Here is a 14,186-nt window from a genome sequence, read left to right as displayed (position 1 = left end):
TACTTATGTGAACCAACCAAACAGACGATGCCACATCATGCCAGTATTTCTTCTGCAGTGATACTGGAGTTTAATCTGCAACAGACCTTCTGGTAGATTCCATAAAATTATAGCTCATCAACATTATTTGATGCAAAAAGTTGAAAATTGGACAAAACAACTGATGTAACATAATGACACCAAGGAACAATTCAGGATGATATATATATATTTTTGTTTTTAATTTTTTTTTTCATCTAATTGTAAAATAAATAAATGTGTGTAAACAGTGTAGATGTTCAGTTACTATCAGCAGAAGAAACCAGGGTGCTCTAGTTGAAGCTTGATGAATAAATCAGACGGATTTAATGGAAAAAAGACAACATGTAGACAAACAAGATTTTGGACACTGGAGCATTCAGGCTGTCAAACAAAATTTAAAAAATACAAATGACAGTTTTTTTTGCTTGAGGAAATCTGATCTCAATGTGCACACACAGGGAATCTCAGGAGTTATACTCTCTACTCAATCAGAACTGGATTTAAAAAAAAAAAAAAGCATTTCATAGTTTTCATTGTTTCGACTTGTTTTAGGTGATATTTGCAGGATTTAAAAATGTCAACTCCTACAAAATAAGACAGTGACAAAGCACAGCTCATGAATACAGCATTTGGAAAAAAAAAATTGAATTGTCTTAATTTTTTGTCCAACTGAAAACTTGTCATTACAATAATCTGAAAGCTGTTAAATCCCATTCAAATCTTACATACAGGGGCTTTAAGTCCCATGTGGGGGGTACAGGTTTCACTGCACACTGTAAGATGATAAATCACAGAAAGTTGTGGACAAGGAAAAGAAATAAAGATTCTTAATCTGTGGCTGCCAACTTTTTTTTTTAAACACAGAGCTACTCCCAGGTTCAATGAAAACAGAAGCGAATGAGTGTTTGAAATTACTCTTTTTTTTGTTTTTCTTTTTCCACGTCTGCCTCCATCTTTCAACACCGCCATCTCCACTCTGGTCCCTAACTTGATAGCTTCTGTTATTTACAAAAAAAAACAAACAAAAAAAAAAAAGGAATACAAAAAGGTCAGACAGGATTACTCTCTTGGTACAGTTCACAAAGTGCCATTATCCATTATTTGTCTTTTTCAGGAAAGGGTCCATTTCTCACATCTATTCATGTATATTAATAGAGTTATTGGTCATACATCTTTCCCTCCCTTTTTCCATAGTAGCAGTGGGGTAATTTCTTTTTAGCTCTATTGTGATTTAAACAATGGACAAAGTCGTTTCCTCCTGTGCTGCAGTCCATTACAGTGTTCAGGGGAAGCTAATATGAGACTTTGAAGAAGATATTTTCATTTACAATCTTTTGGTACCAAATTCTCTGTTTGTGTTTAAGTCTCCCGCAGATAAAAGCAGTGTCTGGTGAAACGCAGACTTTAACTTGCCCACTGCAGGAGTCCCGTATTAGCTTCAGCCAAAATCTGAATGTATTCTGCACAGAACATTATCTTTTACACACGAGTTGCACAAGCAGGGTGTCACTCCACAACTTGTATGAATAGGAGGAATGATTCGAGATCAATAACTCTTTCAACGTACATCTGGGCATGTGAGACAGACATGAAAAATTCGGACCCCTTCCTTTAACCCCGCTGCCCCATGTTTTCTCCGCCTGCACGGTCAACAGTGAAAACAGGAGCAGCAGGGGTAAAACTGATCCCAAATTCAAGCTCGAGAGTCTCTCTCTCTCTCTCGACTGGTCCCCGTCATACAGCAAGGCAAGCGTTGTCTTAGTAACAGCAGTAGATCCCTGCTTTAGGTTCCCGCTCCTCTCCTGTGCCTCAGCAGTCATGTCAGCCTGAATGTTTACATCCGAGTGAATCTCAGATGCTTCTGTGGTCAGTTTACCCCCCAAAAAAACGTCCACCTTCAGAATGAATAAACAACACAGTGAAACTTCACCTACAGGTGAAAACGAAACAGTCTGATATTTTGACTCCTCCACAGAGTTGAGCAGGGAGTCTGAAACCATTAATAATGGCTCTAGTGTCACGTCCTCTCCAGCCATGCTGATGCAGAGTTCAGGCGAGGGAACCAAATTCTTCAGGACAGCAGCTAAAAACCAAACACATTGTCCTCTGCTGTTTTGGCTTCATGAGTTAAACACATCAGTACTGCGGCTCCCCTCCCCTCCCCTGCACCGACACGCAGTTAGTCCGGCATGTCAATGCACAGTTTCGGTGGCGGGACAAAATATTTCCCAGGGCTCTGTGTGATCACTACGCCGGTCTTCTTGTGGAACATGGGGGCAATCTTTGGTGGCGGCTCGGGGACGGGCAGATCCTCAGCCGCCTCAGGGTCCTCGCTGCGTTGGAGGTCGTAGGACACGTTGCCATACTCTCGCAGGAAGGGGAGGAGCTCCAGGAGGAAGTGGCAGAAGTCCTTGCGGATGCCAAACCACCCTACAGGAACATCAGGACAGAAATAAGTTTTTACTTGACAACTACAATAGGTTTACAAAAAAATTACGTATCACAAGATTACAACACAGATTAACATTATAGAGCTGAAACAGTTTATTAACTGGTCAACAGAAAATTAAACCAACACCTCTGACAGTCCCAAATTCTCTTGTTTCAGCCTCTAAAATGAGGAAATTGTCTGTTTTCTGTTATTAGAATCTGACTCTTTTTAGCTTTTGGACTTAATGATATTTTATAAACCAAATAAAAGTATACTTCATGGCAGAACAGTGGTACTGGATTGCATTAGTTTGTACAGGAGTAACTAATAAAGTGGCCTCTGACTAAATACTTTGAGCAAAGGTTTGTTAAACAGCTGCAGCTTTGGTGCTGTCAAGTACTTTAGATTGTAAGGATTTACAAAAGCTGTATGAAGAGAAAGTTGTAAAGAGAAAAACTAAGCAGGAGCAGTGTCATGATTCACAGAAGAGAATAGCAGTAACCCCCCCCCCCAAGTGGAGACATTCAGCAGCCCACAGCACATTACTGGCTTTAAATACTCACAGTGGTTCCCTCCCTTTTGGCCAAAGGTGGTGGCCATGAGTGTGAGCAGGGAGAGCCAGAGGGGGACGAACACACACACGTAGCTCAGGCTGTTGTGTCCGTCCAGCTTGTGCACCAGGAGGATCTAAGAGAGAGTCACATGAATGGTGGGGGTTAAAGGCTGTAACTGGGGGGTAAAAGTGCATGCAGCATAAATATGAAGGTGGAGGATGAAAGTGTAAAATAAAAGTTATTTTATGATAAAATAAAGTGTCTATTTTGATAATGATATTGTGTTTATTATCTTTATGATAATTTCACCCGAAATAAACTGAATGTTTGAGATGTTTTGTGTTTTATCTTTGAACAAACAAACTGGTGTTTTCACTTCCCAGGACGCCCTGAGTGCACATTTTAGGCCAGTGAAAGGCAGGGTGGGCTATTTTTATTACATCAACAACTTGCTGTGGATCCAAGTTTTCTATTTTATTTTGTGCGGCAGACATTACAGTGGTGATAATAAAATTAGCCTGTGTGTAGTTAATGATATTCATTAAGAAGGGGATTGAAAAGGTGCCATTTTGCTTTGAGAAAAATGTCCAAAATCTGGATGAAAATAAATAAAATAACTTATTTTCCACTATTAACATTACTTGTTTGTTTAGAGCAACATGATGGTTTAAAAAAACAAGGAGACAGAACAGTGACACATTTGTAGCCGAAACTCACCTCAAAGGTGAGAAGTGGTACGACAATGGTCATCCAACTGATTGCCATGGTGATGTGAGTTCGCCGTTGCTCGGCGATGATGTCAATGGAGCGGAGGAAGAGGACAGACCAGATGATGTAGTAGAGCACGACAAGGCACAGGAAGGACATCAGGATCCACAGCGGGACACACACCACCTGCAAACCACAGAAAACACAGGATTTGTTTCATGATGAATATAAGGAGAATATTATGACCAACGGTGGCCTCACATTTACAAATCCCACACTGTGAAAGCATAATGAACATATAGATTACATGTGGAATTATGGGTATGATAAACAAGCAATGGCTAATCTCACCAGCCAAGGCCAGTTGATGATCCTGTCCAGCTTGAGAGCGATGAAGATGAACTGGAGAATGTTAACTGAACACAACACCTCCAGCTGAAGAGAGGGAGGGACGAGGAAGACAAAAATTCAGCGTTTCAGTTTCAAACCAAACATATCAGAAACATATGAAACTTTGGGTCTTTCTTTAAAATTTTCTGGAAAAATGTTCTGCTTTTGGCCAGAGATACAGAAATTCTACTGCTCATTTTATCTAATGTTGTCTTGCATGGGGGGTAAAAAGATGACAGTGTTTATTATGACTAGTGCATCACACAGTGTCAAACTGACAGCTTTTTGTTTCAGAATATTAATACAACACTTGAAACATATTTAATGAAAACACTCTGTAGACGATGCAAATATCCTGCAACAGTCCTGGTGTTAACCTTTCTCTATATAAAGGGACTCATCATATATAGACAGTGCTCATATAAAGTGACTACTCATTTCTGAACCCTTTCCTAACACAATAACACACTATCAAACTTGAAATATCTAGCCACAGTTAGAAGAGTTTGGCTGCTGGTTCATGTCATTTTTCAGACCCGTAGTGTCCCTGTATGTATCATATTCTTTACCTCGAGAGAGCGGTCGTGTCTAAAACCCCAGACACAAGCTGCTACAGACACAGGTGACACGAAGAAGAGAGGCATGAAGACGAGAAGCCAAAAGTAGCTTCCTCTCGCCACACGGTCGCACACCAACACCTCGAACATCAGCAGCAGGACGTGGAGTCCCACTGCGATCAGCATGGCTTTGAACTCCACACACGTCTCCCCTTCAGCCCTAAGGGAAGACACAGAAAACATTAGAGAATGTTTCTCCATATTGACACTAATGGCTCATGTTGCACTTTCATGATTTCATGAAAAAAAAAATCACACACACAATAAAGACATAGATTATTCAGTTATTATAAACATATAATCACTATCATGACGTCAGACTTAAAATCATGTGTCGGTTACTGTAACATTGTAATATTTCTTAAATATCTGTTCTTTTGAATGAAGCTTGTTTAATCACTCAAAAAAGAAATAAACAATAATAAATGCTGGGTTTTCTTTTTTATATCCACATTAGTGCTGATTTAAAGTGAATAATCTATTGTGCAAGTATGTTCTGAAAGCATCAACACTCAATGCTTCATTATAACACACTAAGGTCAACACTGAGAGTACATGTGGTTTACTCTTTTTAGCACATGGGTAAAAATGTTCAACATTTCATTTCCTAACCGCTGGTGTCCTAATAACATATATAGTCAGTGCATGTGTAGTCAATGTATGAGAAGAGAGGCAGTTTCATGAGCTGGACTCCCAGTTGCCCCATTACAACTGGTTTTACCCTCTGAACTATAAATGTGTGCTAATGTCTACCTGTACTGAGGGTTGTGGGCCCAGACCCCAGTGCCCACAGAGGCCCCAAAGATGACCAGCAGCTTCCACAGCCATATTGGGGTAAACACAGCCCAGTAGCTCCACTGGATGACTCCATCCAGCCTCAAGGAGAGCAACACAGAGAACAGCAGCAGACAGGAGTAGATCAGGAACTTACTGCATCAGGGGAAAGGGACAGAGAGTGCAACAAGTAATCAATATCCAAATTTTAGATGAATTAGGCTAGCATACAATGAGCAACCTGAAAGTTGCATTTTGATGACATGTTATTGACCAAACGACTAATGGACAGATCGACAAATTAATCAGACTACTCAAACAGAACAAACTGAACAACCGATAACAAAATGAATCCTTAGCTGCAGCTCCATTACTAATTTCATCAGAGTTGCCGTATACCTAGTTAGCTTTAACTAGCAAATCCCTAACGCTACTGTAGCTAGCATGTTAGCCAGGCCTTCTTCAACCAGACACGTATTTTCCCGTTTTAGCAACTGTACTAGTCGCTGCCTTACAGTTTAACTGTTCAGCTACTAGAAATAGGTGTAAACAATTTAACATGTATTAAATAAAACACTTGTAACACATGTTATAGCAGAGCAACAAACAGCTAAGTAGCAGGCAGCTACATAGCTAGTTAGCTAGAATGCTAAACCGCTGTTAACGTTACCTAGGATTGAAGTCCTGAAACAGTCCCCTTAAATTCATGGTGTAACAAAGGCTGGTTAGCGAGCTAACATCAGTCCCCCGTGTTGTTAGCTAATTCACCGCCTGGTTTTTTTTGCTACACATTGTAATTTTGGTGGCAGTTGAGCTTTTTGGTTGAGTTTCATCACAGGCTCGGTGCTAGCCCGTGTGTTTTGGTTTTTTTTTCCTCGGAAATTACGTCACTACACGAAGAAGGCCGAACTGTTTCCGACGATCACCGAGAAATAAAGTGATGCTGCGTGCAGTTCTGAAAAAAAAGCTGTTTAGTTTTTCTGATTTAACCAAATATGATGTGGTTGATTCAGAAGAAGAAGAAATAATTCAGGAGAACAGCAGATTTTTTTTTTAAAGAAAACTTTTCTCAGGAAAAAACTTTATTATTTATTTATGTGAAAATAAATGCTGCACATTTAACTATTGTTTAGCTATTTTTTTTCTTATACATCCATCAAACTTTCCATTTTGATTATGAGGACTAATATTGTATAACCCAGCCTATATAAGAAATGTCGAAAGCAACAAAGACTAATACAAGTTCACTGAGAGGTGATCAGAGGAATAAAGTCAAAATCTAAAGACAAGATAAATAAAGCTCTATTGGCTGGAGCTTCAAAGTTCACCCCCTTTAAATCACACCACCCACTCACCTAAAGCACCTGAACTATTGAGGAAACAAACAGCGTGTGTGGGGACGGAAACTTCTCAGGGGAAAATGTGGACTGCATATTTGTTCAGGCCTGAGAGTAAATCACAGAAAAACAGTAGAGTTACAGGATGTCGTCTTCCGGGAAATGATCAGATCAGAGGATCATCAAGATAATGAAACTCCATCCCCAGCGCTTTATTCCTGCACTCTGTGGGTGTTGGAGAAAAACAAACGCAGGGTTTCTTTGTTGAGAAGAAACCAGCAGGTAACACCTATAGTTCTCACAGGATCTCTGTTGCATACTTGGAATAGAGAAATAGAAAAACAAATGAGTCGGTTTCTCGAACCTCAAAAACAGTTTCTTTGATATATAAATAAATTCCCCTTGTTTCAGCAATTCAGTCTAACTGTCTGACATTTGATCAAATATTTCCACCATATCCCTTGTTCTTCTGCGAGGTGCTTCCCCGGCAGCACTGATGAACACAACCCCCAAAAATATAACCTTATAAATATGGAGGAATAAAAAAAAGTTTAAGTCCTACAGTCCAGATAGATGCTGTTATAGCCTGTTAATAACACACTGGATCCCATGTTGGTTGAAGTTTCAGATGTTGCTGAAGACGAGCTTCGAGGCTCGGTCCTGTTGCTTTGAGGTGATGAAGACCAACCAGACAACCTTAGATTTAAGCTTAGATGACCAAAGTTAAGGCTTAAGATGAGTGAGATAAGTTCTGTATAAATAACATTGAAATATATAAAAGTAAATAAAACAAACATATAATATAACAAAGAAAACATAGTATGTTTATGTTTCTGTATGTAACATATTTACTAACAAAACACAATTATGAACATGACAACAGACTGAAAGGTTCATGAGCCAGTGAATAAAAATGTGTCTGTAGATGGAGGGAGCACATCTGATGTCTTAACGGCAACTGGTCCAATAACTTTGGAGCAGCAACTGCAAAAGGCTGCGTCACTGTTTAGTCGGGACTGTTGGATATACGAGAGAGATGAACTTTCAGATCTAAGATCCAACAGATCTGGGAGCTGAGTGCCGCTGGATAAGGTCTGTGATGCAGGGTGGGGCCTGGTCTTTAAGAGTCTTAAAAGAAAGGTCTTAAATTAAATTCTAAAATGAACAGACAGGATAAATTCAGTGTAAATTCAAGCCTCCTTTAAATCCATATAAATATACTCCTCCATGTGACGGCAGCGACAACAATACTTATGTTCAACCATAAAAAGCAAGCTCTGTTTATTATGTGGGGGAAAACCCCTCAGTTCCATCGGAAGTCTGGAGCAAAAAGCACAGTCCTGCATTTATGGGTCATATTTTTTCCAGTATCAATATAAACCGCTGTAATTTAGTCCAGACATGAGGGTGGTGAAATATCAGACCTTAGATACAACAGTGTTTAAAGTTGACATCATAAGTCAGTTAAAAGATAAACGTGTTACTGGGTCTTTTTCATTTCCTGTGGCTGACAGTTATAGGAGTAACCACTGGCTGTAAGCACAGATACTGTAATCATCTGCAAATGATCACAGTTGAAAAATAACTTCTTTAATAAGGAAATTCAACTTTCAGTTCACGTCTGAAAACTGCAGATGCAAAACCAAATACAGCTTCTAAACTGAAGACCTGCACGCTATACCTCAATCAGTAGTGCATACAGTGTATCAGCAGCGGTGGACTTAAAATACACAACGTTTATCTGCAAATGTTCATTTAAAAAAAAAAAAATAGGAGTGAAGCAGCTTGATCTCCAAACAGACGCAGGCAGAAAATGTTCTTTATTAACAAAAGATCATTTGGACATGTATCAGATGTAGATGCTGGGAAAACTGGAGAACAATGAACATCATTAGATTTGAGTGCTACACATGAACATGAAGAAGAGGTGTACAGGACACATTTACACTGTACCGTTTAGTCTGAGGAGATGAAATCGAATTATTTGTCTTGACACTGCAGTAAAGAATTAAAAAAAACATCTTACTAGAGTATTGGTTATCTATATAAAAATCTGCAATACGCCCGCATATTGCAACATAAATACTTAAATATTGTTAATAGTGTGAACATACAAGTGAGGCACAAGACTACTTGCATTTTGTTCAGGCTGTGGCAGGCCTTTGTTGCTGTTATGGTGCATTGCAAATAAAGGGTGGCTTATCTATCTTACGCCCAGGACAGCAGACGTGTCTGCAACTGTGCTGGGTCCAAAATATTCACATGACATCATCTCGAAAGGATGTTCCTTCGAAATAGAAATAAAAACGCTTCTGTTCTTCCATGTCCAATTAAATCTGCAGGCTGCACAGTTTCAAATGTCAGTGACGCAGCAGATGCACATTCAAATGACAGATGAGACATTCTCTGTAATTGAAAGAAAATTGCCCGCTGTCCCTCTACGGGCCTCCTTCCACTGGGGGCTGTTGCCTCTGTACTCTCTTGCGGGCTCGTGCACGTGGCTGCCTCGGGTCCTTGGGCTCTGGGGGCTGCCTGTACCTTTGGTCTGGGGGGGCGGTGTTACTGCAGCCCCCACATCAACTACCCACCACATCCAATGACAAATTGCTACACACATGAACATATACACATTGTTAGTTATTGTTATTGTTACTGTGGCTGTTGTTGTTGTTTTTCTCTGTCTCTCCACTCCCTTTTTCTTTTTCCCCATATTCTCTCTGTTTTCCTCTTCCTGTCCACTCTCATTCCTGATGCGCTCCGGATGTCTTTATAAAGTTAAAATATGCAACAAGAAGAGTTTCCCACACTCCTCCTTCGTAGAGTAAATCTGCCCCAAAACCACAAGGTATCCAGACCACTCATACTGCTTGCCAATGATTTTGGGACAGGACAAAAAAAAAAGAAAGAAAATTTATTATTAGTCGACCGTCTCCCGAAAAAACATTCAACACACAAATTGTACATTCTGTTTCCTTTATTTATGAAAATACATTGAATCCGAAAAGAAAATAAAGCCTCTGACTTACCTCTTATTTTCTTAGACTTAAATGTAATAAAAAACCCAACAGCCACAATCAGCAAAAAGCAGGGAAGGAGGAACAGTCTGCTCCGACTGGACACATCACCTGATGGAAAATCAATCAGAGACAAAAATGTTAACACAGCATTAATGGTGGACAACTAATATTAAAAGAGCTAATCAATACATTGATTGAAAGTATCAAAAACCGGGATTGATTTTGTGAGAATTTCAAGGGTATGTGTTTCAACATGAATCCTTGCTGCCAAACGGGAAGTTGAAACAAAAAACGTTTCTGCTGATAATGTTGAAAATTTCAGTTCAATTCAGAGTTTTAATAATTTTTGATTTTTGTTTTAATCATTTTCTCACCTTTAATGTCCTTCTCTTCCAAAGAATCAGGAGTGTGAGGACTTTGGGGACATAGTGGCATCTCTGTTGTCCAGGTTTTAGTGGTGGTTGGTTCTGGAAGAACAGAAGATTTCTCAATGACTCACAGTATCTAAAGGAGACACTAGTTAAATGCAACATACAAGAAGTGGTTCACAGAATGACCCTCAACGTTTGAGGCAATGATCTTCGATGTGTATTATTATTTAACATCGTACAGACAGGACAAAATATTTAATAATTAATCAGATTTAAGTCAAACAATAAAACAACATAACACATGAACTCACTAATGACAAGGTTAATAGTAGAATCTCGTATCTGGCCCTTTAGCTTTGGGATGAAACATCTGTATCTCCCTTCATCTGCAAACGTCACATTAGTGATCTTGAGCGATATGTTGCCTTTTCTCAGCTCCTCCATGAACAGCGCCGTCCTCATGACGTACGACGAGATCTTCATCTCCACGACCTCCCGGGTGTCCCGATAAAGATGCACATGTTTGAACCGATCTTTGGGATCAGGCTTGAAGTCAGGCTTGGACCACTCCACTGTTAGCTCCTCCACGTTCAACTGAGGGTCCACGTAACATGGCAGGATGACGTCATCACCGGGAGCAGCCACGATTGGCTGAGGTGATCCTATTACTTTAAAGTGACCTGAGAAATGGAGGGAAATTTAAAAAAAACCTTCCACAAATTTGTACCAAAGTGAGGTTTTCAAACCAACAGTCCCAAATCCAGACATTCAATCTATTATGATAAAGTGGTCTGCAGTGACTTTCAACAAACCCTGAAAAGGTTTTCGTAACAGTAGTTGGAGAAAATCTCTCAGGTCCTGTCCTGAATTTGCTTTTATTTGCTACAGCTTTGGAAGACGAGACTGTCGAAGTGATTTTCTAATGCAGAAATATAGTTTCCGAACGCATGTGTACAATATCATAACCTCTCCAAAAACAGGGGGAGGGTGACATTTAAGCTCTTGTTGGTTCACTCCTCATGAGTCGTTGAGGTTGTGTGAGGCTTATTGAGAAAAGGTGTTGGCTGATGTGGAACATCAGCTCGGCTTAGAGGTGATTCATCTTCAAGAACCTTGCTTTTGTAAAGATCATAGAAAAACAGAGGAAAGCGGAAAATCAGACAATGGATAAACTTTAGAGAAGGGATGACGGTTTTTCTTTTCATAAATGACTCAAACATTTGAGGCCTGTTTTCTGTGGGTTTTTAAAAAAAAAATCTCTGCAAAATGACTGTAAAAATGGCCTCTGATAACACCACAATGGTATCCATGCAATGTTGCTCCAAAAAAAGGTCAAATAAACCAGACTTACAGGAACAACACTCCAGAGACAGTTTTTTTACACTGGACAAAACCCCCACCACTATCTGGCTTTTGTTGAATGTCGCCAACTTTATCCTTTAAGTTATTTGAGATGTGAAAATGTCAAACATACCAAAGTCCAAGCTTCATGATTATCAATATTTTCTGCTTTTCTGTGTTTTATGTTTGTTTTGAACCAGCCGTTGGTTAATACAGGCACTCTGAAGATGTCAGTTTGGGCTCTGGGCTCTGTGACAGGCATTTCTCTGTGTTATCAAAAAATAATCTCCAGTCGCAGCCCTAGCATGATCAGCCAGGGTTTAACTTTGTTTACTGACCTCTGTGCAGCATGCTGCATGCGCTGTATGCATGCTAACCTCTGTATTTTCTGTACTTCAGTCTGAAGTGATTTCTTCAGACAATGCTGGGATCAGAGTAACCAGTAGGCTAACCAAAATATACAGTTTTCAGTATGTTGTAATGCTCACTAACATTGGAGTGTAACTTGTATTCCTGCATGATGTTGTGCAAAATATCAAATCCACAGAGTTTGGTCCATCACCCAGGGAAATAGTGAAAAGGTCAAAATTATGACACATTTCAGCTTGAAGCCCACATTGGAACACACACACACACACACACACACACACACACACACACACACACACACACACACACACACACACACACACAGGGTGTTGCTTCAATTTAAACTGCAATTTAATTTCCAAACAGCCTGTTGGGATGTTGTCGTTGGGAGGTTCACGAATGCTCCCAGCAGGCTTCTCCTGGGCGGGCCAGTCTGTTTTATTTTATTACTCCCGACCATTGTTGTGCAAGTTCACAAAGGTTCAAATTAAGTAGATCACGATCATAGTTCACAATTTTGAATGTGAAGTTCACTCTCCAAAAACATTCCTTCAACTTCACTTTCATTTCTTCCGTTTTTCCCATCCTGGCCTCAAATCATTCCCACCTCTGAAATTACATGAATTACTGTGCACTGCTATAGAGCCACAGACAGAGATTACTTTTAAAAGATAAGAGAAAACAGTGTGAGTACACTTTATGTTTATGCTATGAGTTTGACTTAGGTGGAGGAACTTTGCAGCTGTTGGTTCATGGTCTGACTCTCACAGATATTTCTAAAGGCTGGTCAGATGATTCAACTCCATGTGATGTGTTGTTCATTCAGACCAGACAGTGAGACTTTTTCTGTTGGAATCTGAGCTGCTTTGTTCATAAAAGTCTCTCAAATGTTCATCAAAACTGACTTCATCAGCACCAGCAGCCCCATACAAGATACCTTGTCATCAAGTTTACGATAAGTACTTCTGCCTGAAACAAAGGAATCAGCTTGTTAGCGGAGGAATCAATGAACTGCGTCAGCTGCTGACTGAACACCCTATTCTGTCTCTGATGCTATCTCATTAAAACCACATAAGAGAATTAAAGTGTGTGAGCTTGGTTTTTATTTCCCTGCATTGTTTACAGGATTTGCTTATCTGCTCCACTTTTAAATGTCAGTCTTCTCTTCAGAAGTCAATGAAAGACCATTGTGAATACAGTCTGAGAATGTAATGACGTTCCTGTGGGTAAGGTCGGCTGGTTCTCATTCAGCTCTGTTTATTAAACTAATGATTCACTGATCAACAAACATATTGATTCCTGATACAGAATCACTGGATTTCAATGAGGACAACTTTCCATAAGCCTCTGAATCATTAGATCATCATTTCAACAAATCTAAAGTAATTACTGTCAGCAAATGTCTAGAGAAATAAACAGGAAAACGTCACAGAATAACATGAAGAAGAATATTTATGATGCCATAAGGAACATCTCTGAGCTAGTTTTCACTTGATGAGTAGGTATATCAGGTGTATTGTGTGATCTTACCTTCCACAGACACGCAGGTAAACAGCAGAGAAAACACAGTGAGGGTCAGACGCGAAACCCGAGGGGAGAGTGAAAGAGTGAGCTCCTCAGTGTCCATTTAAAATTCAGATGTGACTTCAGCTTCAGGGCGTGAGAAATAAAGACTCCATGTCAGATCTCAGCCCAGCCACCGCGTGGGAGCGTCAGCTGGTTTTCCCACCGGGCGGGGTGAAGATAAAACGGCAGAGGACGAAAAACAATCAGGGACAGCCTCACCTGTGTGTGGGCGGTGCAGAGGGCTGGGTCTTCATCCGATCCTGCAGCAGGTGGAGAAGAAGGAGAAGAAGAAGAAGAAGAAGTGCAAACTCCATGATATGTTTCATTTAAGGAGGTGGGGGGCTGCTCTGTGAACATCTCCTGCAGGGCGCGACACAGTCACAGGAAACAACTGAGAGTGAGCTCCTCTCTCGACTGTCTCTGGAGGTGTGTGCGTCTTAATGTGGGCAATAACAGGTTAGAGGTGAGAGATCCTATTGGCCAATGGGAGCCTGCCTTGCCTTCCTATTGGTCTATTGCCTATTGTTGCCTCTATGGCCTATTGGTACTTTGTAGTTTGATTTTGAAATACCAGGAGCAGTGCTGTTTTTTTTTTTTTTTGGTTTGTTTTTTTACCCAAAACCTTTAAATATACAAATGCAGTGTTTTACAAGCAATCGTGTTGTTATTGTACAATACAAACTAGATGTA

At 40.1% G+C, this 14,186-nt stretch overlaps 2 protein-coding genes across 3 annotated transcripts; both read right to left on the bottom strand.

The window, feature by feature from the left end:
• Positions 1-315: 315 nt before the first annotated feature.
• On the bottom strand, positions 316-6,388 carry tmem185 (transmembrane protein 185). The gene is made up of 7 exons (XM_071459814.1): positions 6,166-6,388; positions 5,475-5,651; positions 4,674-4,881; positions 4,066-4,149; positions 3,724-3,900; positions 3,016-3,139; positions 316-2,451 (listed from the first exon to the last, which is right to left on the bottom strand). The coding sequence occupies exons 1-7, from the start codon at positions 6,201-6,203 to the stop codon at positions 2,201-2,203; spliced, it is 1,059 nt and encodes a 352-aa protein (XP_071315915.1). The 5' UTR covers positions 6,204-6,388; the 3' UTR covers positions 316-2,200.
• A 2,247-nt stretch (positions 6,389-8,635) lies between these two features.
• Positions 8,636-13,922, bottom strand: LOC139607155 (myelin-oligodendrocyte glycoprotein-like). Of its 2 annotated transcripts, none has more exons than XM_071459822.1 (5): positions 13,461-13,922; positions 10,532-10,900; positions 10,224-10,316; positions 9,859-9,957; positions 8,636-9,695 (listed from the first exon to the last, which is right to left on the bottom strand). In XM_071459822.1, exons 1-5 carry the CDS (start codon positions 13,555-13,557, stop codon positions 9,691-9,693), a joined length of 663 nt encoding a protein of 220 aa, XP_071315923.1. In that variant the 5' UTR covers positions 13,558-13,922; the 3' UTR covers positions 8,636-9,690. The 2 variants fall into 2 exon arrangements, with proteins under 2 accessions (XP_071315923.1, XP_071315922.1); XM_071459821.1 differs by having other exon boundaries at positions 8,636-9,698; positions 13,461-13,709.
• Positions 13,923-14,186: the final 264 nt, after the last annotated feature.

This window comes from Trachinotus anak, unplaced genomic scaffold, assembly GCF_046630095.1.
Source record: "Trachinotus anak isolate AG129_WGS33_773 ecotype Australia unplaced genomic scaffold, CSIRO_AGI_Tana_v1 ptg000023l, whole genome shotgun sequence".
Classification (NCBI taxonomy): domain Eukaryota; kingdom Metazoa; phylum Chordata; class Actinopteri; order Carangiformes; family Carangidae; genus Trachinotus; species Trachinotus anak.
The sequence above is the reverse complement of the archived record's forward strand: the minus strand, read 5'-3'. Positions and strand labels throughout refer to the sequence as shown.

What these genes read in the sequence shown, in the direction of transcription:
- tmem185 (XM_071459814.1), bottom strand. Translation starts at nt 6,203, where the DNA reads ATGAATTTAAGGGGACTGTTTCAGGACTTCAATCCTAG. An exon ending in TTTCAGGACTTCAATCCTAG is followed by an intron (nt 5,652 to 6,165) that starts GTAACGTTAACA and finishes CCCCTGATGCAG; the next exon opens with TAAGTTCCTGATCTACTCCT. An exon ending in TCATCAACTGGCCTTGGCTG is followed by an intron (nt 3,901 to 4,065) that starts GTGAGATTAGCC and finishes TGTGGTTTGCAG; the next exon opens with GTGGTGTGTGTCCCGCTGTG.
- LOC139607155 (XM_071459821.1), bottom strand. Translation starts at nt 13,557, where the DNA reads ATGGACACTGAGGAGCTCACTCTTTCACTCTCCCCTCGGGTTTCGCGT. An exon ending in TACTATTAACCTTGTCATTA is followed by an intron (nt 10,317 to 10,531) that starts GTGAGTTCATGT and finishes CTGTTCTTCCAG; the next exon opens with AACCAACCACCACTAAAACC. An exon ending in GGAAGAGAAGGACATTAAAG is followed by an intron (nt 9,958 to 10,223) that starts GTGAGAAAATGA and finishes ATTTTCCATCAG; the next exon opens with GTGATGTGTCCAGTCGGAGC.